Source organism: Camelina sativa, chromosome 4, assembly GCF_030686135.1.
Source record: "Camelina sativa cultivar CO46 ecotype springtype chromosome 4, ASM3068613v1".
Taxonomy (NCBI): domain Eukaryota; kingdom Viridiplantae; phylum Streptophyta; class Magnoliopsida; order Brassicales; family Brassicaceae; genus Camelina; species Camelina sativa.
The window spans coordinates 21,752,002-21,774,226 of NC_141883.1; the positions used below are offsets into that span (position 1 = coordinate 21,752,002).

General features: G+C 35.4%; 6 protein-coding genes, 1 long non-coding RNA gene and 1 other non-coding gene across 13 annotated transcripts; 6 read left to right on the forward strand and 2 right to left on the reverse strand.

The window, feature by feature from the left end:
* Positions 1-1,804: 1,804 nt before the first annotated feature.
* On the forward strand, positions 1,805-3,445 carry LOC104780914 (GATA transcription factor 18-like). Its single transcript, XM_010505459.3, has 2 exons — positions 1,805-2,435; positions 2,848-3,445. The coding sequence occupies exons 1-2, from the start codon at positions 1,935-1,937 to the stop codon at positions 3,214-3,216; spliced, it is 870 nt and encodes a 289-aa protein (XP_010503761.2). The 5' UTR covers positions 1,805-1,934; the 3' UTR covers positions 3,217-3,445.
* Positions 3,446-4,236: 791 nt separating this feature from the next.
* On the forward strand, positions 4,237-5,985 carry LOC104780915 (DNA-3-methyladenine glycosylase 1-like). Of its 2 annotated transcripts, none has more exons than XM_010505460.3 (2): positions 4,237-5,284; positions 5,577-5,985. In XM_010505460.3, the coding sequence occupies exon 1, from the start codon at positions 4,462-4,464 to the stop codon at positions 5,272-5,274; it is 813 nt and encodes a 270-aa protein (XP_010503762.1). In that variant the 5' UTR covers positions 4,237-4,461; the 3' UTR covers positions 5,275-5,284; positions 5,577-5,985. The 2 variants fall into 2 exon arrangements, with proteins under 2 accessions (XP_010503762.1, XP_087366611.1); XM_087510485.1 differs by having other exon boundaries at positions 5,675-5,985.
* Positions 5,986-6,225: 240 nt separating this feature from the next.
* LOC104780917 (zinc-finger homeodomain protein 7) lies at positions 6,226-8,255 on the forward strand. The gene is made up of 2 exons (XM_010505461.3): positions 6,226-7,215; positions 7,324-8,255. Exon 2 carries the CDS (start codon positions 7,333-7,335, stop codon positions 8,107-8,109), a length of 777 nt encoding a protein of 258 aa, XP_010503763.1. The 5' UTR covers positions 6,226-7,215; positions 7,324-7,332; the 3' UTR covers positions 8,110-8,255.
* A 124-nt stretch (positions 8,256-8,379) lies between these two features.
* Positions 8,380-8,453, forward strand: TRNAN-GUU (transfer RNA asparagine (anticodon GUU)). Its single transcript has one exon. It is a non-coding gene; the product is annotated as a tRNA-Asn (tRNA).
* Positions 8,454-9,167: 714 nt separating this feature from the next.
* On the forward strand, positions 9,168-9,987 carry LOC104780918 (uncharacterized). Its single transcript, XM_010505462.3, has one exon. It carries the CDS (start codon positions 9,340-9,342, stop codon positions 9,691-9,693), a length of 354 nt encoding a protein of 117 aa, XP_010503764.1. The 5' UTR covers positions 9,168-9,339; the 3' UTR covers positions 9,694-9,987.
* A 690-nt stretch (positions 9,988-10,677) lies between these two features.
* On the forward strand, positions 10,678-13,517 carry LOC104780919 (uncharacterized). Its single transcript, XM_010505463.3, has 4 exons — positions 10,678-11,044; positions 11,358-12,145; positions 12,501-12,923; positions 13,029-13,517. The coding sequence occupies exons 2-4, from the start codon at positions 11,368-11,370 to the stop codon at positions 13,187-13,189; spliced, it is 1,362 nt and encodes a 453-aa protein (XP_010503765.2). The 5' UTR covers positions 10,678-11,044; positions 11,358-11,367; the 3' UTR covers positions 13,190-13,517.
* LOC104780920 (lipid phosphate phosphatase epsilon 1, chloroplastic-like) lies at positions 13,488-14,794 on the reverse strand. 4 transcript variants are annotated; one of them, XM_087510490.1, is made up of 5 exons: positions 14,483-14,794; positions 14,137-14,362; positions 13,969-14,042; positions 13,744-13,829; positions 13,488-13,663 (listed from the first exon to the last, which is right to left on the reverse strand). In XM_087510490.1, exons 1-5 carry the CDS (start codon positions 14,615-14,617, stop codon positions 13,624-13,626), a joined length of 561 nt encoding a protein of 186 aa, XP_087366616.1. In that variant the 5' UTR covers positions 14,618-14,794; the 3' UTR covers positions 13,488-13,623. The 4 variants fall into 4 exon arrangements, with proteins under 4 accessions (XP_087366616.1, XP_087366615.1, XP_087366617.1 ...); XM_087510489.1 differs by having other exon boundaries at positions 13,770-13,829; positions 14,483-14,784; XM_087510491.1 differs by having other exon boundaries at positions 13,488-13,639; positions 14,483-14,784.
* Positions 14,795-21,076: 6,282 nt separating this feature from the next.
* LOC104780921 (uncharacterized) lies at positions 21,077-22,180 on the reverse strand. Of its 2 annotated transcripts, XR_015596175.1 has the most exons (5): positions 21,952-22,125; positions 21,701-21,855; positions 21,526-21,601; positions 21,420-21,456; positions 21,077-21,291 (listed from the first exon to the last, which is right to left on the reverse strand). It is a non-coding gene; the product is annotated as an uncharacterized LOC104780921 (long non-coding RNA). The 2 variants fall into 2 exon arrangements; XR_766836.3 differs by lacking the exon at positions 21,420-21,456 and having other exon boundaries at positions 21,952-22,180.
* Between the last annotated feature and the right edge of the window lie 45 nt (positions 22,181-22,225).

The window sequence follows — 22,225 nt, forward strand, 5'->3', positions numbered from 1 at the left end:
TATCAAAATTTTGTTTTTGTCTTTAGTTTTTTCATTTACATTTGAATTGCAAGGCTATAATTTCAGCTCCCCTAAATATTTGGTATTATTTTTATGATATTTGATATTTCTCATGCATGGTTAAAATCGTTTCACAAAACTTACAAGAAGAAAAAAACAAAAAAATAAAAGCATCTAACAGTTTTTATTTTAATTGTTTTCTAGTATAAAAGATTTAAATTTGTGTCCCGGTAATTATAAAATTATACTTGTGCCTATCCGATTTATCTAGCGGAAGCTCTTCTTCTACCAATCGAGAGTCCATATATTTTCAATAAAAGGAAGGGTTTAAGTAATACTAGTAGGTAAAGCATTTAACATACAAAATCCATAGAAATAAAATAACACTATATAGGGACGAAGACTAGTATTCGTTGACGACAAGAGTAGGGGTAGACTCTAGCTATAGCTGCAAGTTTTGAAGAAATCTAATAACCAAATCTAAGTTATTTTTACTTACATCATCATGGATCATCATTAACCACATGAGGCTGAGCAGATATCGAACGTGTGATTGCGATGTGGAGTAGTAAAGGACGAGACCACGCGCGACAGTGCAGGAGCGCGTGAGATTCAGGGCTTTAGAGCAGAGAGATACGTAAAGAGACAGAGGTTTATAGCATTACATATTTGATGGAGTGAACAAAAAAAAAAAAAAATTAAAAAAAATTTGAGCCTCGTGATCGGAGATTTTTGCAGTGATGACTGTACTCTTCTTCCTCTTCTCTCCCCCTTGTCACGTGGGCTAAATTTTGACCACCCTTCTTCAATGACCATCAACATCACATCACACTCTCTCCTTCTTCAACGTTCTTTTTTATATAAATATCCTCCAAACAAAATATCGATAATTTTCAAATCCTTCATATACTAGTATCATACTACATGATACATGTAGTAAAACATTCGTGTCATCGTGTGTGAGTGACATAATAATTGCTTAAAAAAGAAATAACGAACTAACAAGAGTTGTAACTTAGATGGTCCAAAAGTCGTATGTTTTCTCACCACAACGATAAGATTTACCATATCTACTTACACCAAACTTCAAATCTATAATACTCAGAAGCACGCACTGAAATGATTTGGTTTTAGGCTTTTAGCATATGTTACCGAATATGTTCATCTTTAGACTGACATTCACATTTTGAAGTTTGCTGTCCTTCGACTAGGTCATACCCTTCACCTTTCTAACCAGGATCAGTTACTTTTTTTTTTTTTTTTTTTGTTAAAACCAAGATCAGTTACTTTCTACATGGTTTCGACATTTTTGTTACTTATACATTTTCCATTTTCTTTGATTTAATATTGATAATTCTTACAGTTTACGCCATTTCCATATCATATTCATATCATACCATCCTTAGTCTTAAGGCTAATCAACTCCGTAACGAACTTGAAAGAGGTTATAGGTCTATTCGAATTGAGTTAATTATTCATACAACACAATCACATTGATTCTATATATAGACCAAGCATGTGTTATCTTAGTAGAGAAATATAAACCATGATTAAATTATACTTGGCTGTGTGTGTCTGAAGAAACTTGATATCATCGTTTCATCGTATTTTATAATTAAAATAAAAAAACATAAGAAAACAAGCAAACCCCATTTGAGTAAATGATAGTATCAAAATTACTTCGTAAAAAGCTGCGTCCCCACATATTCATTTTAAATATTCGTTTTAATTAATATAAACCTGCATATAAAGCACATATACATGTCTGATTCTATATATAGGTGTGAGACCCCCTTCTCCATTCTTCATTCACTTCACTCCAACGTGAAACCTGCAACTTAATTTATCTCCTCCCATTATTTTCTTTAGCTTCTCTTAAATTTTCACACTTAGGGTTTTTCAAAGAAAGAGAGAGAGAGAAGTGTGTGAGAGCGATGATGCAGACTCCGTACACTAATTCAACGCAGGGTCAGTATTGTCATTCTTGTGGAATGTTCCACCACCACAGCCAAAGCTGCTGCTACAACAACAACAACTCCTCCAACGCCGGATCTTACTCGATGGTCTTCTCCATGCCAAACGGTGGCGTTTTCGAACAGACCGGCGAGGACTATCATCACTCTTCCTCCGCTGTTGACTGCACTCTCTCACTTGGAACTCCTTCTACGCGGCTTTGTGAGGAGGACGAGAAACGTAGACGCTCTACTTCCTCTGGTGCTTCTTCTTGCATCTCCAACTTCTGGGACTTGCTTCACACCAAAAACAACAACTCGAAAACGACGCCGTTCAGTAACGTTCCTCCTTTCTCCACTAACAAGCCAACCCGCGGTTGTTCCGGTGGTGGAGGAGGCGGTGATTCTCTTCTCTCTAGACGCTGTGCCAACTGCGACACCACTTCTACTCCTCTATGGAGGAATGGTCCTAGAGGCCCTAAGGTGACTAAATTATTATTATTCTATTTTTTTTTTTGAATGTGTCTTTTACATAAACAATTAGAAGGATGATTTACAACAAAAAGTGTGACAGTTCATCCTTTTTGTTTTAAATATTTGCCTATCTGTTTTTTCACTAGAACCAATAAATCCCTTTTTCCATAGCTTAATTTATTGAAAGAAACATTAAAGAACGATTTTGATGGTTTGTAATTATTTGAATATAGTTCTCCTGAAGTATGCGACTTCTTATAAATAATCAACAAATATTCGGAAAACGATACACTAATTAAGTTCATCCCCTTTTTTTTAATTTTGAATTTCTCCAGTTCTCTATTGCTCTATTTATTGAAACAACATTAAATATATAGAGATATTGATGGTTAAATGATATGAATGGTTTTGGAATTTGTAGTCCCTATGCAACGCATGCGGCATTCGTTTCAAGAAGGAAGAAAGAAGAACCACGGCGGCTTCGGGAAACATCGTCGTAGGAGCTGCACCGGTTCAAAACGATCACTACGGGCATCACAACTCCGGCTACAATAATTACCATGCTGCCACCGGTAACAACAATAACAATGGTACTCCGTGGGCTCATCATCAGTCGACGCAGAGGGTTCCTTGTAACTATCCGGCAAACGAGATCAGGTTCATGGATGATTACAACGGGGGAGTAGGAAACAATGGTGAATCTGACGGTGCTCACGGTGGCGTTCCGTTCCTTTCGTGGAGGCTTAACGTGGCGGATAGGGCAAGTCTTGTCCACGACTTTACCAGATGAAAGGGAAAAGAAGAAAACGACGTTAGGTTCTTAAAAATCTCCATGTGGTTTAATTATGTCTAATTAAAAAAAATGTTATGAAAAAAAAAAAACATTAGAAGTGTATATCGAGGGACGATGTTGATGTTATTGATAGCGACGGTCTAACTTATGGTTTATCTATAAAAGTACCGTTCTGGTCAAATTTAAATTAATTTCCTATATTTTATTTTTAAAAAATTTTAACCTTCTTTTTATGGAAATTTTCTCTGCATTAGTCTAAATAATGAAAATCATATTTAATACAGTTAGATTCTTCAAACAACGGTGTTCGTGATAAAAACATGTAATCAAAAATATTAAGAAAGTAAAAAAGCAAAATAAAATTGAAAGAAAATGTGCATAAGAAAAAGAAAAAACCACAGACCCAAAATATAGACATAGGATAGAACTCTTTTAATGTATATAGTTTTTGAAGTTGAACGGAGAAGTTTCAGTTCCACCTGAGTCCCTGAATTTCACAACTGAGAGACTTTTAGTAAATTATTTTCACTTGTTAATTAAAATTAGAAAATAGAAATAAAAAGAGAATTTTTTTTTTAAAAGTTTTGGGGGATAGCTGTTTTGGTAGTGTGAAGATTGAAATCTGATCGTCGAATTGGGGAGAGATATAAGATTCTGATCGTACCAATGTGTGGGTTTTGGAGGTTACTGTTGTGTTTCAGTTTGGATCAGAGAGCATTGTAGTGATTTAATGAACTTATTTTTGTCGTATTATGCTCTGTTTCTTCTCTCCCTCCCCGCTTTTATATATTTTGACCGTCGTTTTGTCCTTTACTACTCCCACCTCTATCTTGACCTTTTTGTTCGTGTCAATATGTGCTCTACAGAATATTTTCCCTTTTTTTTTGTTTTTTTAAACTTACTTATTACTTTTCAGATTTTTTTACTGAACCGATTCTGCAACATGTTTTGTACTAATTCCACCAGCTTTTTAAATCTCTCTGCACGATCATAAAACCAAAAAAAAATTCCCATGATTGATATTTATTTTTCTATTCAGTTGTGACGAAAAAAAATACTCAAAACTGTAAATATGACTAATTTAATGAGGTATTACATTTTGGTGGAACTGGGTTTAGTAATGGGCTGACTGAGATCGCTTAAAAGGCCCAATTTAGTATACTTGTCTGGCCTAACGCGAGAAGAGATTTATTAAAAAATCCAAATTTTCTGCGATTTAAACTCTGATACTCCGCCGTCGTCATGTCTCTCCGTAAAACCCGAACCGCCGTGAATAAACCGGGTTCTTCAATCCCCGCCGGTAATCTTAACAATGTTTCAGAGGTCACTGGTTCTTCTTCTTCTAAAATCACGTTTCGACCTCGTAAATTAAGGAAAGTTTCGTCAGATCCGATCATCGTCATCACCGCGTCGTCTCCTTCTCTATCAACCAAATCAGCGGTTGATGTCGCTCTCCTTCACTTAAAAAGCTCCGACGAACTCCTCGGAGCGTTAATCACAACGCACAACGATCCTCCAGTGTTCGAATCAGCCAATCCTCCGTTCCTCTCCTTAGCGAGATCCATCATCTACCAACAGCTCGCGACGAAAGCAGCCAAGTGTATCTACGATAGGTTCATCTCTCTGTTCGACGGCGGTGAATCAGGTGTTCTCCCTGAATCAGTGATCTCACTCTCCGCCGTTGATCTCCGTAAGATCGGTGTCTCCGGGAGAAAAGCTAGTTACCTCCACGATCTAGCTGATAAGTACAAGAGCGGTGTGCTCTCCGATGAATTGGTTTTGAAAATGAGTGATGAAGAGTTGATTGATCGGTTAACTTTGGTTAAAGGGATTGGAGTTTGGACTGTTCATATGTTTATGATCTTCTCGTTGCATAGACCTGATGTTTTGCCTGTGGGTGATCTTGGTGTGAGGAAAGGTGTGAAAGATCTTTATGGTTTGAAAGATCTTCCTGGTCCTTTGCAGATGGAGCAGCTTTGTGAGAAATGGCGTCCTTATAGGTCCGTTGGTTCGTGGTGCATGTGGAGACTCATCGAGGCTCGTAAGACCAAATAGCACCTAAATGGTAAATTTTTTAACAATACCTCTCTTTGTTGTCATTGATTGCTCTGATCTTAATGGAAAGTTTCATGCTTGACTTTGGAAGTTTGAACAGTTACGTGATTAGAAAGGATAAGAGACACTTGCTAGTTAGTTTGACATTTTTAAGTTGTAGCTTTTGAAATTACTTTATAGAAGTAGAAATCTCCCAATTCTTTAAAGCCTATCATCATCATCTTAAAGTAGTGTTATTATCTTTGCGTATGTGTCTTCTATAGCTAGCAACAATCCTAGTAACATGACTGATCTTTTCTCAGTGAAGCTTCTATATCGTTCGTTGTAGTACGATTTGTTGCAATCAATCATTTCAGTAATGATTACTGAAGACCCTGTTGTTCTTGGTCGGTTCGGACAGATGCTCTGATTCTGTGACGAATAAGCTATTCCACGCCCATCACTTCTCTTCCAAGTTTCACTTGCTAGTAAGCTGAGTTTTCTCTTTTGTATATTTGAGCACGTAAGAGAAACCTTTTTATTTATCCTAACCGTGTTCCACAGATCTAGTTATATTTCTGTGATTGTTGTAACTTGTAAACATGTATTAATTTGTGGTTTTCATTTTGCTTTGATTTCTTGTATAGAGAAGCGCCAACTAGTTGTATCTTCCTTGTATTGGGCTTGGCCCAATAATCAATTGTAGACCTAGTGTGGATCTGATTTTGCCAAGTTACGTGTGAAGTCAACACTTTGCTTTTCTTAATCCATACGAAGGGAATCTTAAAACTCGAAAGGTGTGTGTCACGCGTAAAATTCAATCTCTTAAAAGTTAAGTATATATGGCAAATCTATACCCATTGATTAACTTCAGTATTTGGTAAGAAATGAAGATGATCATAAAGTGCTACACAGCTGTGGGAAACAAAGAATCTGAAAAATGAGAGACATGAGACATGTGGAGATAAATAAAAGTTGCAGGTTTTGTTGTGCTTATGTGGACCAGCTTTTCATTCTTTCACACTTTAATTCTTCTTCAACCCTCCCCACCAGAAAACAATAATTTAGTATGTCTTATCTTTCAAGACTATGATTAACTCTGATTAAGTTATTTGCTAAAACTTAGTATTTATTAAACACCTATATTAGAAACCCTAATTTTATTTGTATGGGAAATTGACGCTGTTAGTATTATTAGTAATTAATATCAAACTCCATGCAAACTCTCCATCCAACACGGCAACACCATATGTATACTCATTTATTCTATAAGACTATAATTAACATCAAGTTAAATCTCATAGAGGATTTGTGAAGATTGATAAATAGAGATATTATGAGAATGTATTAGATTGAAAAACATGGTTATATTAAGTTTGATTCTTTGTTTAATGGTATGTTAAAACTTCATCATACCTTAAACATTGTCTCAAAAATCATACTAGTCACCAAAATGTAAAAAAAAATTGGTTAAATTAGAAAAAAATCTAAACAAGTAGTACATACAATACACCCATAAGTTTCGTCTCTCTCACCACTTTTAAAGTCTTACGAGTAGGTAATAAGTTTGACTAAACTAGGGTTTTTTGCAGACACACATTAATTAATAACACCATCATCATAAAAGAAAATAGAGAAAGAGAGAGAAATGCAATAATGGGAGATGGACCAAAGGTGCAGGTGGTGAAAGATAACAAACATATGACAATGTCTCGAAATTAAGAGGCACCAGCACACAAACACACACACACACTCTCTCTCTCTCTCTCTAGTAGGTTTTAAAATCAATATTTTGTTGGATTTTCATGTGAAATAAACTTGATGGGCGATAGGAAACAAACGCACATACGTCATCAATTCAACCCTTAATTTCTATTTCTCCTTCTTCATTTTCATCAATATCAATCTCATCTCGCACTACTCTTCCCTATAACAAAAAGCATCTCTATAATCGTCGCTAAGGTGAGTCCAAAATTCATTAGATTCCTTCTCTTATTTTGCATGCATTAGTGAATGATTATTCTATGATGATTATTAATTCTAAAAAGTGGTCTTCTTCTTTTGGGTCAGATTTATACAATGGAGTTTGGAGGAAAAGGTAATGCAATTACTTCCACAACAATGATCTCAACCAACACCTTAGAAGTAAAGGCACGCACCAAAACGTTCCCCGATCCACAAACCAAACCAGAGTCAGCAGATCCATCCATAGCTTTATTCCCGATCAAGAAAGAAACCCAAAAACCGAGGACACGTGCCGACCAACCAGCTAAGTACCGTGAATGCCAGAAGAACCACGCGGCCTCAACCGGAGGACACGTTATAGACGGATGCTGCGAGTTCTTGGCCGGTGGTGAAGAAGGCACGCTCGGCGCGCTAAAATGCGCCGCCTGTAATTGTCACCGGAGCTTCCACAGGAAAGAAGTGTACGGACACAAACAAGATCAGATGATGATAACTCCGGCTTTCTATAGCAGCAACAGCTCGTACAAGGCTATGCAGCCACGTGTGATGCATCCAACGGGTGAGATTGGACGGAGGACTTCGTCGTCGAGCGAGGATATGAAGAAGATTCTTAGTCATCGTAACCAGAACGTTGATGGGAGATGTTTGATGATGATGATGACAACAACAAGGAAGAAGAAGAAGAGAGTGAGAACCAAGATTAACGAAGAACAAAAGGAGAAGATGAAGGAGTTTGCAGAGAGATTAGGGTGGAGGATGCAGAAGAAAGATGAAGACGAGATTGATAAGTTTTGTAAGGTGGTGAATCTGAGGAGACAGGTTTTTAAAGTTTGGATGCATAATAACAAGCAAGCAATGAAGAGGAACAGTAACACTACTAGTGAATTGTGATCACCTTCTAAAGTGAATTATACTTTATATATATATATATATATAAATTTTGGCCTTCAAATTTATCAAAATCGTGAAGTATGAATCCATCACTAAATCTGTGCAATCTTATATGTTTTGTTTTTTATAAAAATAATATATCTCAATCTGGGATTACGATTCTTTCTTTTATTAGTGTGTGGCTGAAGAAAGTGATAAAATTAGACCTTTGAATAATAAATAAATAACATCTAAGTTAATTAAAGTTTCAAATCAACACTATAGCAATAAGCTGGAATAGCTCAGTTGGTTAGAGCGTGTGGCTGTTAACCACAAGGTCGGAGGTTCGACCCCTCCTTCTAGCGTTTCTCTAAGTTGACTTTTCTTATTTTTTTCCTCACGTAACCAATATTTTCGTACTCAACCGATGCGGGAAAGCAACCGTTGACAACTGAAAAAACAACAAGAGGCAATTGTGTTTATAAAAGAACTAATGCAAATCACATAAAGGTTATTTTTTTTGTAATATCAAGTATGTTAATATAATTCTATCTAAATCATCTCCATCTCCTTGTCACATCAATATCAGCAAAATTTGGGCTTCATCACCCAATCAGTCCTTGGATTATTAAAAACACACACAAAGAACTTGGACTAAGTTTAGAAAAAGGTTTTAAAATAAGTGCTTGTTAGAGATATAATTTTTCTTTTCCTAATTGTTTCTGAGATGTTTCCCTTATTTTTTTATGCCCTTTAAGCTGGACAAATTGCAGTCTGTCCAAGAATATTGTAAATTGTTGTAGATGGATCAGACAAATAAATTGGTATAGCACGAGACAAGTAAGAAGTATATAAAACTCTAGAGAGCCATTGTCCATTTGAATTGTCTAAAAGATGTAGACGTAATAGTCAGCATCAAACACATTTGACCGGCGATTTAATAGGGGACGGATCGAGATTCACGAGAAGATGTATATACATCATGTGGGTATAACACTATAACACATGCTTTATTAATTACATAATACAAAAATTTAATTTAGTTAGTTGGAGTGGAGATCTCATACAGACAAGAATTTTTTTTTAAAAAGAAAAAGGTCAACAGATCTACTATTTCCTTTTCATATCACAAAGCAAACTTGGCCTACTACTTAAAGTAAACACCATCAGGAGGAGAAAGATTCAAGAACACACCTAACACAAGAAAAAAAAAAGACATCCACCTTTTTCATACACACCACACCAGAGACCATGTTTAGAGCCATGAGCACTAGGAAACCCCATGGTGGCTATGAAAAGCTCGGCGAGGAAGAAGCGAGGTTGAAAAGGGTCGCGAGCGTTCCGGCTGGTGTTTATGGTCAATCAAGAAACCCGATGGATCAAGAGGTAAAGAAGACATTGACGACGGTGAAACCAACCGGTGGTTCTGTTCATCCTTTATTCAGTTTCTTTGACGTTCATTTCCAAAGGAAGAAGAAGAAGACTATGACGAAGAAGAAGAGTTTGGCGACTTCGAAACCCGAGTTTGCGAGGTATATGGAGTATGTTAAGGAAGGCGGTGTGTGGGATCCGAGTTCTAACGCACCTGTGATTCATTACAGATAGATTTTGTCAAGAAAAGAAAACGAATAAAAAGATTTGTATATCATTCTCTTTTCTTTTAATATATAATCTCTTGAAAAAGAATCCAACAATTCTGTAAGTCGATTTGAAACGATGGATTAAGCAATGAATTTGTACACTCTAAATGGTTATTTCAAGAATAAGATAAATTCAAAAAAGTTCTTGACCTTAATATTGATCAACTAGTTGGTTTTGAACGTGTATATAAAAATATATGGTTGAATCAATTCCAATTTGGTGATATATATTAGCGGTCCAAACTCAAGACCTTCTCTAGCTTTGAATCAGGTTCTATATTCTTCATATTCCCACCTTTAGCTTTTGTCTTTTAAAAATTCCAAGTAAAAAGAAAGAAAATTTCAAATTCTTAGTGGCAAGATACATATGCATTTGAAATTTTCTTCTCACCAAATTCCTGAAAAATATTATACTAATACATATCATAGTCTCATTTTCTTGTGTGAAGACCAAATTTATTTGTAAAAACACTATATAGTATAGGATATTACTATATGAACCGATTTGAATACTCGTGTTCACATGGGTCACGTAACACGTTTTAGGAAACCGTCTCTAAAAAAGTACTAGTATTACTATTATCAATGTGAATAAGACAGAATAATTTTTTTATAAAAAGACTTTTAAAATCGTTTTCAAAATGGGCTTTACAGATTCGTGAACAGACAAATTTGGGCCATGGGTTTAAAATTTGCTTTTTTAAGACACAGAATGTAGCCACGTCATCGTTTTAATGACGTTAAATGAATATTCGAGATATGACCCACTTAAACAAAGATCCCTTCAACGACGTCGTTTGAGATTACTTCACGAAACCCTACCCGGTTGATTTTTACACAAAGTACCCCTCCGTTATCGCGCCGTCCTTGCTCGTTACGCTTACCGTCAAAGGTTATAATGGTCTTTTCCGAAATATCTCCATAAAGACCACGTTTACAAAAAAAAATTAAAGATAAATTAAATATAAACGAATTTTGTTAGGAAATGGGTCGCCAAGAATAGAGGAAGAAGCAAACGAAGAAGAAGAAAAAAAAAAAGAGCGTTTGAAATATTTGCGGAGATACAAAGCTGTGTGAGAGAGAGATAGAGAGATTTAAAAAAAAAAAAAAAAGCCTTGGAGAAGAGGTCTTCTTCTTCTTCCCTCCTCCTCCTCCTCCTCCTCTTTTTATAGGATGTCGTATCGCTCTTCTTCTTCTTCATCTTATTATCTTCGCCGTCGTATCGCTTCCGTTTAACACCGATCTCTACCGTTGGAATCTTTTTATTTATTTATTCAGCTTTCTTCTTCCGTGGAGAGATCTCCTTCGCGCTTGAGGTAATCCTTCTTTTTACGCCTTCCGGATTTTGTTTCTGTTGCTGTTGTTGCTCCGTGTAATTTCTGGGAAAATTTCGTTATCGTAGGTCAGATTCGTTTTGATTATCGATTTGTAATTGATTTTGCCAGCTTCTTCTCGATTCTAGGTTTTTTTTTTTTTTTTTTTTGGGTTTAGGTATAGCGATGGTGTAGATGTGGTTCAATTAGCTAATTGATTTGCATTTCGTAATTGTTTTGTCATTCGTTTTCTGATTTCGAAACGCTCTTGTGATTTTTTTGGATTTTGAATTGATTTTTTTATTTTTTTTGGCAGAGAGAGAGCCATGCCTACGTTTTCTGCTATTGCTTTGGATAGAATGATAGAGCCAGGGGCTTCCACATCTGTCGAGAGTGTTCCAACCGCGTTTTACTCAAAGCCGCCGCCGCCGCCGATATCAAAACTTGAGAAAGGTAAAGGTAAATTACCTAACGAGAGGACGACGACGACTCGTCCTCAGATGTCACCTGCTCTCTACGCTACTCCTGATGCGATACCGCTTCCCAATTCGCCATCTTCTTTCCCGCCTTCGCCTTACATTATCAACCACAAATCACGTGGACCTCCGCGTCTTCTTAAAAGCTCTTCTGAGGCTAATGTTGTCTCTTCTTCTTCTTCTTCTTCTTCCCACCTGAAGAAAGAGGAAACTATTACTGCTGCTGAAACTGATTTAAAGGTTTCCCCTCGGAGGAGGTCCACCTCCTTCTCCTTTCCTATCAGTGAGGCTACTGAAGAGGATTTTTCCAGTGGAGTTCATGCTCATCATGTTGGTAACTTTAATTTTGATGGTCCTGTTGGGAATTGGAGTCCGCTTGACGGTAAAATTGAGAATGGAGGAAACTCAGAGTTGGAGGATAATGCTGCCAATGGTTTGGATAGGGAAAATAATAATATGTCTGAGCCTGTCACTATCAAAACAGACAAGGAGAGTGAGTCTGAAGATTTCTATGACCCAGGTGAATCAGCAAGCTTCACAAGTAACACCGAAGTAGAGGGTGATGCTGGAGAGGAAGGTTCACAAAGACTTGCTACACCTGTGGGAGAGTTTTATGATGCTTGGGATGGTACTTATCTTTTTCTCTTATTATGTATTTCCTTGTGAGATGGCTGTCAATGCATATGATCTTAACTTTCCCAGGGTAGTATGACTAAACACATGTTCCGAGTCCCTTCTCTTTTTGACCTTTGAGCTTTTCGGGATATCAGTACTGTTTCTTAAATGTGCAGTCGTAGCCTTTTCTTGTTTTTGAGTTATGTGTGCTTCTGGATTTATTGAAAGTGAGGAGAAAGCTGTCCAAATCATGAGGACTAATGCATTATTCATTTCCCATGTATCTCCTAAGTATCATAAAAGTTAAAGCTTTAACTTGACGGTATAATTCAGAACTGTTTGTAATCCATTTTTTTTTTTTTTTCCAGAACTATCAACCGACAGTGGAATGCAGAGTTCAGTTAACAACATCGAATCTGAACTAAGGGAGATAAGGCTTACTTTACTAATGGAAATCGAGAAAAGAAAACAAACAGAGGAGTCTCTGGAGCAGATGCAAATTCATTGGCAGAGACTCCGTGAACAGTTGGCTCAGGTTGGTCTGTTCGTTCCTATTGATCCTACCGCCTCCACCAACAACATGAATCTAGCAGAAGAACTACGCTGCCAGCTCGAGGTTGCTAGGTTTGTCTCTGACTCTTTAGGCAGAGGTATGGCGAAGGCGGAGGTAGAGATGGAGATGGAATCTATGCTCGAAACTAAGAACTTTGAAATCACACGGTTGTCTGATCGTGTACACTACTATGAGGCTGTGAATAGAGAAATGTCCCAACGAAACCAAGAGGCCATAGGTAAAAGAAAATCACTATCATTCACCAAATGTTCCTTTGCCATCTCTTATCTTTTTTTTTTTTTTTTTTTTTCAAACTCTAATCTCCCATTTTTGTTGGTACCAGAGGTAGCACGACGAGAGAGGCAGAAGAGAAAGAAGAGGCAGAGATGGATTTGGGGATCAATTGCAGCAACCATTACTCTAGGAAGTGCGGCATTGGCATGGTCTTACATTCCTGCAGCCAAGCCATCATCCGAAGTATCACAACCTTTTAAGGATGATTAAGTAAGTCTCTTGTCTCGGTGACGGGTTTGATGCGAGCAAGAGAAATAAAAGATACAGGACGTTTACCGTACGCCTTGTGAATAGAAATATATATATATACATATATTTGGTTATTGTTTTAACTGTTCTCAAGAGGATGTATAGCTCCGAGAAGCTGCAAACACTTTTTTTTTGCGTTGGCATACTGAGTAGCAGCCACAGTCACTAATATTTGGTTCGGTTTGTTTCCTGTTAACAGTCAATGTTAGCTCTAGTGTAAGGTGCTTGGCTTTTGCTTACATGTCAAAGAAACCTTACATTTTTGAATTTGATTTATTCTTAATTTCCACCAACGGGCTCAGAATCCAACGTGTGATAATTTGAAAAGATATGGAGGGATACAATTTTAACCTGTTAAGCTGAATTGATTTGATTATCTGTCGTCTTTGAACCAGTTAAGTGCAACGTACACTGCGAATGCGAGCGCAAATGTAACTGCAACCAGAAATACAGATATTTGAACTAATAGAGATGACTCAAAGGCTTCACGTAGAAGCGAGTTCCACGTTGTATACCACAAGATGCAGAAAAGAGAACCCACAATGGCACCCACCACCACTTGACTGCTTGTGTGTAGCTTCTGTGAAACCCTTAAACGTATCTATACACAAGAAAAAAACCAAAATATCTCTAAAGTTTTCAACATTGTAATAACGCAGAGAGAAAGGGAGATTAAATACTAAATGATTCCAAGCCTAAATGGATAAGGAGATTGGTTGCTAAAGCATGGAATGACTTACAAAGTATGAACCCAATGCGAGGATGAGGCCGCTAAGTAACAAAGAGACTCCACTGGTTTCAAGCCATTCCATAACTGCAGAAAACACGACCCCGGGTGGGTATTGTCTCAAAACAGTGTGATGATGATTGTGAGACAGTTTAAGCTGCTAAGTGCTTTTTTACTTTACCGGATAAAACAGCAAAGATAGATATGAAAGAAATGGACTGAGCATGAGAAGATGGCATCCCGGGATCAGATCGCAATGTTGCAAAAGGTCTCTCTTGGTTAAGTATACGTTTCAGAACTAGAGAGAGAGCGGAATTCAAAATCGATCCAATGGCTGCCCACAAGGCTGCACCATCATGTCGTAGAAGAATGATCGAACCAAATAGAGCAGAAACAACCCATTTGCTCTGTCATCATCATCAATTAAAAACAGGGGTCAGAAACACCAATTTCGATACTAAAAAAAGGGACATTTCATCGAACACATTGCGTTCAACAATGAGATTCCATCACTACCTACTACTTACCAGACGATTAACAATGGCTTCAATTCCAACCAACTCGTCCCGAAGCTCCGATTCTTGCTCGATTGCCCCAAAATTTTTGTTACCGTCATTACTGCTGCTTCCTCCGTCTCTGCTAGAGAATCTTTTAACGGTCATAGATCCAGAGCCAGAGACAAACAAAGGAGACCCACGAGAGATAAATCGAACAATAGCTCGAAAGTCTCGAACTTTTCAGGTATGAGGAGGAAGAGCCAAAGTAGAAAAATTGCAATAGCGGACAAGGAGAGAAGAAGAAGAAGACGACGACGCTGCCATTGATCATCGGATCCATTCATCTTCATCCACGTGGCGTGATGTAGAATCAATGGGTAAGCAAATTAATGGGCTTGTTTCCTCAATTGAGGCCCATATATTAAAACTTCTTATCCATTTACATTGATGTAATAGTAATATTTTGATTCTTCTCGTGTGTGGGAGATAGAAGAGTATGCTAGGCAAGATTATCGGTCGTCTCTTATAAGTGGGTTGTTAAACACTGTTTGATTATTTTATAAATTAATTGTGTATTGTTTTGAATATAAGAATCCATGATCTCTTAGTTAAAATTTTCTATTCCAATGGTATTGTAGGTTCTAATTTTGGGTCTCTTATTTTTGAAAATATTGTTTTTTGAAATTTAAAAGTTTTAAATAGAATAGAAGTGGTATAAATGTGTAAACATTTAAGATTTTATAAAAATAGAAAATATTGCATTTAATTAATTTTCAAACATACAAAACATAATAAAAACATTAATACATATTACAATAGAAGTGCAAGTTATGAAGCCAAAAACTATCATTTGAATCTCTTTCACTATTCTCCACCATTGATTCCCTTGGTTCTCTGCATCGACATCTTCATTTTCATTTGCTCGGTTCTCGTTATCAGCTTGATTCTCTTGTCCCTCTGAGCAAAAAAAATAGAAACAAATTGGTTCAGCATGTGTTGTTTTCATGATGCCCTCAGTTAACCCTATGACAGAGAGGTATAGCAAGCAATATACCTGGAACTGCATTTTCATTTATTGGCATAGCAGCTGCGGGATCATTATCAGCTCTCGCAGCAGGTCTATGAGGTCGAGGTGGTGGTACTGCTGCTCTATGCATGCCTTGTGAAAGCCATCGCACAAACAGTGCAAGAGCTCTTTTTGAGAACAAGAAAAAATCATAATTAAGAACAAGAACCAACGAGAAGCTAACACAAAAGAAGAGACAACTAACGTCCTTACAACATCAAGCCAAACCTACAACAAAATAAAACCAGTACACTCTAACAAAGAATGAACAAAAACATATCAAAACTTTTGTAACAAGCCAACAATTTCCATCTGAGCAGCTAAATCAGAACAACAATCATAAGCAAAACAATGAAGCTACAGAGAAAATTGTTCTAATCAAATCCAACAAATAGGTTCATTTTTGTAGCTAGGAGAGTACGTGTTCGTGGAGACTTTGCAGGGAACCAAATCCCTCTCCTCGAACCATCACCCTCATTCTCTGCTTCTTTCTCCTGTCGACTGCAACAAAATTTAGTACACATTATTGATAGAACAAAAAAACTGATTCCCAGCAACTAACCTCTGCCATAGCAAGCACTTAAAATGCATCAGAATACATTTCCATTTCTATTAAACTTTTTGCTTTAATGTGTAACATAAGACCCATCATTGCACCACTGTGGAACAAAAACAAAAAAAAAAACATCAAGGCAAATGTTAGAAAAAAAGAAGAAGAGAAAAATGTCAAATCAATGCACTCACATTCTATTTTGTCTTCGTTGTACTCTGAATCCTATCCTCTATGGCTGTAAGATGCAGGGAGGCTTTGTCTGGTAGCACAACTCCACCATCAACCTATTCATGGTTATTACAACAATGACATGAACTTGCAACAATTAATTGTTGAGAATTGATTTTGGTAAGTAAGAATCTCGTGTAACAAAGTGGAGCTGTAAAACGTACAAACCATTTATTACGAGCGTATAAGACACTGTCCAACATGTTTTCAAACAACACTGTCCAGAGTTTCACTTGCACTCGCTAATGGTCCAATTTGACAATTTCTTTCTAATACAGCCATCCTCTCAACAAATAAATAGAATAAAACAAGCATTGATTGATACATCAGGCGATCCATACTTTCGAATTCTCTGGCGCATATCCGGTTTCGGCTAAATGCTTAATCAACACTTTTTCTGAATCTACCCTATGTTTGAATGCAATTGCTGGTATGTTAACTATGAAATTAAACAAGAAAAGTCTCTCTATCAGCTTCTAATTCACCGGCTCTAGCTTTGGTCTACAATTAAGAGAAACTAAACATTAACACAGACTCTGTCCTGGTTCTTACTTAGTGGGACTATGATGTATAATAATAACTCGTTTAGAAGTATCACTACCACCACTTCTATAAATAAAGGATACACATTTAGGCCTAGCATACATAATCATCGACTCCAAGTTCGTCCCACTGTTCTAATGGGGATCATCTCTCACAACATGCAATTCAAGAAACTAGAAAAAACCAAAATCAAACCTGAAGCATCATCAAATCGAATTTAGGCTGACCAATATGCTCAACAGTAATGGAACCAAAGAAGTTCCCTAACAATGCAGCATCAGGAACAACCAAACCTTCTACAAGCCCAACCACTAAACCTCCTAGGTAACTGTCACTAGCACCTGTAGGATCCATCGGCCGAGTCATCAATTCGTGATGATGAGCATCTCTTCGGGTCGCAATCTTCTCTTCCTCCACACCCTTCGATTCCAAATACAAATCTTCGTCTTTTCGCAATCGCGAGAGAAAGAGAGAGAGAACGAAAGAAATGAAAATCGATCCAAATAATTTTTTTTTCCTTTTCTATTTTTTTTGTTCGGCCAATAGAATGCTGACACATTTCTTCTCTTAGATCAGAAATGAGTATACTATGTAAGGGGCTCTCTTAGTTTTTTTCTTTTCTTCTGATTAAATTTTTTCCACCAAAATGCTAAAAACTCCCCTATGAATCTACTGTTGAGGAAGGTCTTAGGGCATGTCCAGTGGGCGTACCTATATGAAATGCTTTTATTAAAAAGTTAATAAAATGAAGAGCGAGAACTGGAAAAGAGGAGAACCGTTGCTCTGTTGAGTAATGGGAGAAACGGTCCTCTATATATTATTGACAGGTGTCGCTAAGTTATTGATGAATTTATTGGAAAAAAATAAAAAAACAAATTCTTTAATATATTTTTTTTGGGAGCAATTATCAGCGTTTTTCACGCTGGAGATGACCTTATACAATGTTGTGTTGACATGAAAATGTGAAAGTTTCAATACGTTAAAATTCGAATATTACTGTAAGCTGTCACATATATACGGGTCCGATTGGTAAACGTTAAAAATTGTACCGCTTGTACAGTTTTTTTGTGTGTTTACCAATCAAACACACTATGGTTTCTTCATGCCTAATTTTGTAAGTAAACTTTTACCATATATTTTATCTTAAATCATACTCCTTCTTTCTTATTTTATAAGAGTTTTTGGATAAAAACACAAAAATTAAAAAAAAAACATTTTGTCATTTATAAAATTACAACTAACAGGAAAATATACCAAAGAATTCAAATAGTCATAAATTGTTAAATTAATAAAAGATTGTGCATAAAAATTTGAAAAAATCTTATAATAAATGGAACAAAAAAACCTAACAAATCTTATATAATGGGATAGAGAGAATAACAAAAACATAAGTTAATTCGTCGTTTGTGTGTAAATTTATATGTAGGTAATTATGAGTTTATATATAGAGGCTACCACACAGTCACCGGTCACCACCACAACTTCTCCGGTTAATGGGAACTATTTCTAGAAGGAGGTCAAATTTGATCAAACAATATAATAACTTATTTTCACCACATAAAATACAAGTTTTAGGAATATGGTTCACTCCACAAGAATATTCTTGATATTTCTTTATAATTTCTACTTGGTTTTCTCTTTTCACATTAGTTTTAATTTTAATTAGTAACATTTTTAGTAAGTCATGGCGTCTTACAAGTTTGATGATTGAGTTAATTTAAAACCATCTAAAGTTATATATTCCTAATAATAGATTGAGTCAATTTACAAATTTGTAAGTAATTTTATAATCTTTGTTACTAAATAAATTAATTTTTATTTTCATATGTTAGTTTAGATAGATTATATGATTATAACTTTGAATTTGGTGCCACTTAACTTTGAAACATGTCAACAATAAATGTGAAAGCATTTTACAAAAGTACAAAACAATCAAACGACGTCGTTTTGGATTAAATTGAAAAATTAAAATTCAACCAAACTGAGTAAAGCTACATTTGAACCAAGGGATGCTAAATACTCGTAAATACCACTGAGCTACATATATTTTTCTTATATTTATAACGAATATATATATAATAACAATGGTGGAAATGTGGAGATGTGGCGGAACGTGTCGAGCGTAGCTGCCCAATTGAAGATGGCGAAGTCATAATGAGCGAAGAGAGAATGGTGACGGTGACGGAGCTTCAAACGGAGGAACCTGAGGAGAGTTTGTGGAGTTAGGGTTTCGTGGTGACTGGTGAGGGAGATTGTTCTCAAGGAAGTTGTCAAAATTGGAGTGCTTGGAAGATGGAGAGAGAGTAAGAGTCGGAGGAATTGAGGTCTCCGGGAATTTTGGAGCTCCGGTGACTTTCTTCTTGTTCCATCGCCTTACTTTCTGTTTTGTCAAAAAAATCGGAAAACAAAATTAAGTCCCAACCTTTAACGGTTTTGGATTCAACTAAACTGGAACAAACCGAGATTTAATCCGTTTTCTAAACCCTTGAAAATCTAGAACCAAAAACGCTTATGGTGAAGAAGATGTGGGGTTAGGGGGAAGAAGATGGACCGCCATTGAATATATATATATATATATATATATTCATTTTATTTGTTGAAAGTTTATGTAGCTTACTGGTATTTGGTTCCATTTGCACCTTAAGGGTCACGGGTTCGATCATTTTAGTTCAATTTTAATTTTTCAAATTAATACAAAACGACGTAGTTTCATTAATTTTGGACACGTGGAATCTACATCATAGTGATTTAACAGAAAGACTAACAGAGTTACTCATTAAACATGTTTATGTATTCTTAGACACACAATCAAAAGTTCATGTACGTAATTCAAATATTTTAAAACTACATGTATGTTTAAGCACAATCAATAGTCCGATGTATAAATTCAACATATTGTAATTATTCAGGTATGCAAAAACCGTTTTTCCTCAAATACTATGAAAATAGGATATATCCCGTACTTAAAGCACGAGTCAACATTTAAAATAAAAAATATAATATAATATTATTAAATATCTTAAAAAAAATATTTTACTTGAGACAATATTCATTTTAAATTATTCTATAAATCTATATATGTCTTTTTTAATACTAATTATTTTAGAATATTGTAGTATTTTATTTTTTTGATGTATATTACTGTTTTATATTGTCTGTTTTTTGTATTTGCATCAATATTTTGTGAAATATAAAATAGTAATTTTAATATTATAATTGTGAGCAAATAAAATTTATTAATTTATCAACTATAAAAATTTAGTTTTACCAACCCGCCAATGTGGAAATTAAAACAAACATTTTTTATATTGATTGAGTAATATATCTTTTACATTAAAAATAATAATATATCTTAATTTTAAAAAATTCAAATCACAACATATGCAGAAATGTTTTTGAATATTTATTAATCATAAGTATTATATGAAAATTCCAAACAATTTGTAAATAAAATAAAAGAAATATGATAGGAGAATCATAATTTGAAATCTTAATAAAATCTTCAAAATCTAGTTATTAAAAATAATTTATTGTCTACTTGTATATAAAATCTTAGTTTTTGAAATTATGATTGGTTTATATTTTTTTTTTAAAAAATTAGTAATTTTCGTCCATAATTTTATTAGAGAGAGAAAATATATTTTTTAAACTAATAATTATCTGTATTTTTAAAAAATCTTAGCTGTTAATTTTTTTTTTATTTTTTTTTTCAAATACAAATTAGTTTTGATTTGAATGGATTTTTTTTTTACTTTTCTAGATTTTTTTTATTTTTGATCTGTCAGCGTTTTTTATTTTTAATTAATTTTAACTAAATTTTTCTAATGTCAATTGAATGTAATTTCTTTCACATTTTATGGTTATTTTCATATTTGTACTTCCCAATTAATATAGTAGGATAATAATAATATACGTCATAATGTTCAATTTAGTTCTTGAAATAGTTAGTATAGTTTATTATTAGGGATCCCTTTATTATTATAGTGAAGTAGTAGATTAGTTACATAGGTTATATCAAACTACTAGAATATGACCCGTGTTAGAGCATAAATTGATTTTTTTTATATATTTTTTATAATTTTTATTTAAAACATCATTGAAACGACCTGACCCGTTTTTTTTAATAATAAATATATAAATATAATGTAATAATAAACAACTAAGCTAGTGGTCCCATACCCACTAGCCACCTAACCACAATCACATCAAACAGCGGAATAATAAAACCAATAAATAAACAATAAACCAATAACCAATATTAAATAAACCATAATAATTCTAATATCATAAACTAAAGATTCAATCAACATAAACCAGAGAACCAACAATCCTAAACAGCATTCTAGGACTCAATTCTAGCACCTAACAAAAGCCAGACAACAAGCAATCGAGCCACTAGAACATCCTCCTCTTTATTGCCATGATCCCACGGTCACACTTTGGCTCTACCTGCACCACAAACACAATGAGATGCGTGAGTATTACCAGAAATACTCAGTGAGGCGATCCTCCCATCTACGAGCTATACACACAAGCAAATCAAGAGTACAACTACAAATAAAATATAACAAACCAACCATTTAAACAGAACAACCAATAACACTTTCACCACACCTACACATCATCACACAAAAGAAGTCATACAACCCAATCGCTTAGATAAGCTCATAGTCACGCACTCACCTTAACAAGTGATTCACGAAGATAACAACAACCAAATGAGAGACTCTCCAATATCCAAGAACAACCAAACTCGCTCCTACAACCAATCACACCAATAAACAAACATTGAAAACAAACTGCCAGAAAAATCAGAAAAGAACAACCACACAAGTAAAACCACGAAATCAAAACGAACCGGTAACTTTCTAATCCCTTCGGTGAAAAGCAAGGTCTATACGTCCCGAATCTGTCCACAAAATTTCAGCACGATCGGATCTCAGATGGAACCGCAATCGATCCCGAAACACCCGATGGTCTCAATCCGCGACTGAAACGGAACACCCCACGAAACTGCCAATATCTCTTAGAATATTAACTCAAATTCACTTCTGTAAAAAGGAGAGTGTACGAAAATCTCTTAGCTACAATCCTACCAAAAATAAATACCTTTCGAAACATTTTGAGGAATCGGATCTTCCTTCTCCCAAAATCTGACAGTTCTGTTTCTCTCATTACTCTAAAGAAAAAGCTTCATCTTCTTCTCTTCCTCCTTTACACTAAACAACCAAGAGTTCTCTCTCTTTCTCTCCCTCTCTCTCATAACAATGTCCACAATAGCAAAAGGAGGAGAGGAGGCGTGACTTTGAGAAAGAGATTAGGGATTTTTGGTTTAATTAGATTAAACCAGGATTTAATTAAATCAAAATCAATTAAAATTTAC

Coding starts and splice junctions, on each gene's coding strand:
- LOC104780914 (XM_010505459.3), top strand. CDS start 1,935: ATGATGCAGACTCCGTACACTAATTCAACGCAGGGTCAGTATTGTCAT. Junction 2,436..2,847: donor ATGGTCCTAGAGGCCCTAAG/GTGACTAAATTA, acceptor TGGAATTTGTAG/TCCCTATGCAACGCATGCGG.
- LOC104780915 (XM_010505460.3), top strand. CDS start 4,462: ATGTCTCTCCGTAAAACCCGAACCGCCGTGAATAAACCGGGTTCTTCA.
- LOC104780917 (XM_010505461.3), top strand. CDS start 7,333: ATGGAGTTTGGAGGAAAAGGTAATGCAATTACTTCCACAACAATGATC.
- LOC104780918 (XM_010505462.3), top strand. CDS start 9,340: ATGTTTAGAGCCATGAGCACTAGGAAACCCCATGGTGGCTATGAAAAG.
- LOC104780919 (XM_010505463.3), top strand. CDS start 11,368: ATGCCTACGTTTTCTGCTATTGCTTTGGATAGAATGATAGAGCCAGGG. Junction 12,146..12,500: donor GTTTTATGATGCTTGGGATG/GTACTTATCTTT, acceptor TTTTTTTTCCAG/AACTATCAACCGACAGTGGA. Junction 12,924..13,028: donor ACGAAACCAAGAGGCCATAG/GTAAAAGAAAAT, acceptor TGTTGGTACCAG/AGGTAGCACGACGAGAGAGG.
- LOC104780920 (XM_087510488.1), bottom strand. CDS start 14,617: ATGACCGTTAAAAGATTCTCTAGCAGAGACGGAGGAAGCAGCAGTAAT. Junction 14,363..14,482: donor AAGCCATTGTTAATCGTCTG/GTAAGTAGTAGG, acceptor TGATGATGACAG/AGCAAATGGGTTGTTTCTGC. Junction 14,043..14,136: donor TATCTTTGCTGTTTTATCCG/GTAAAGTAAAAA, acceptor TGTTTTCTGCAG/TTATGGAATGGCTTGAAACC.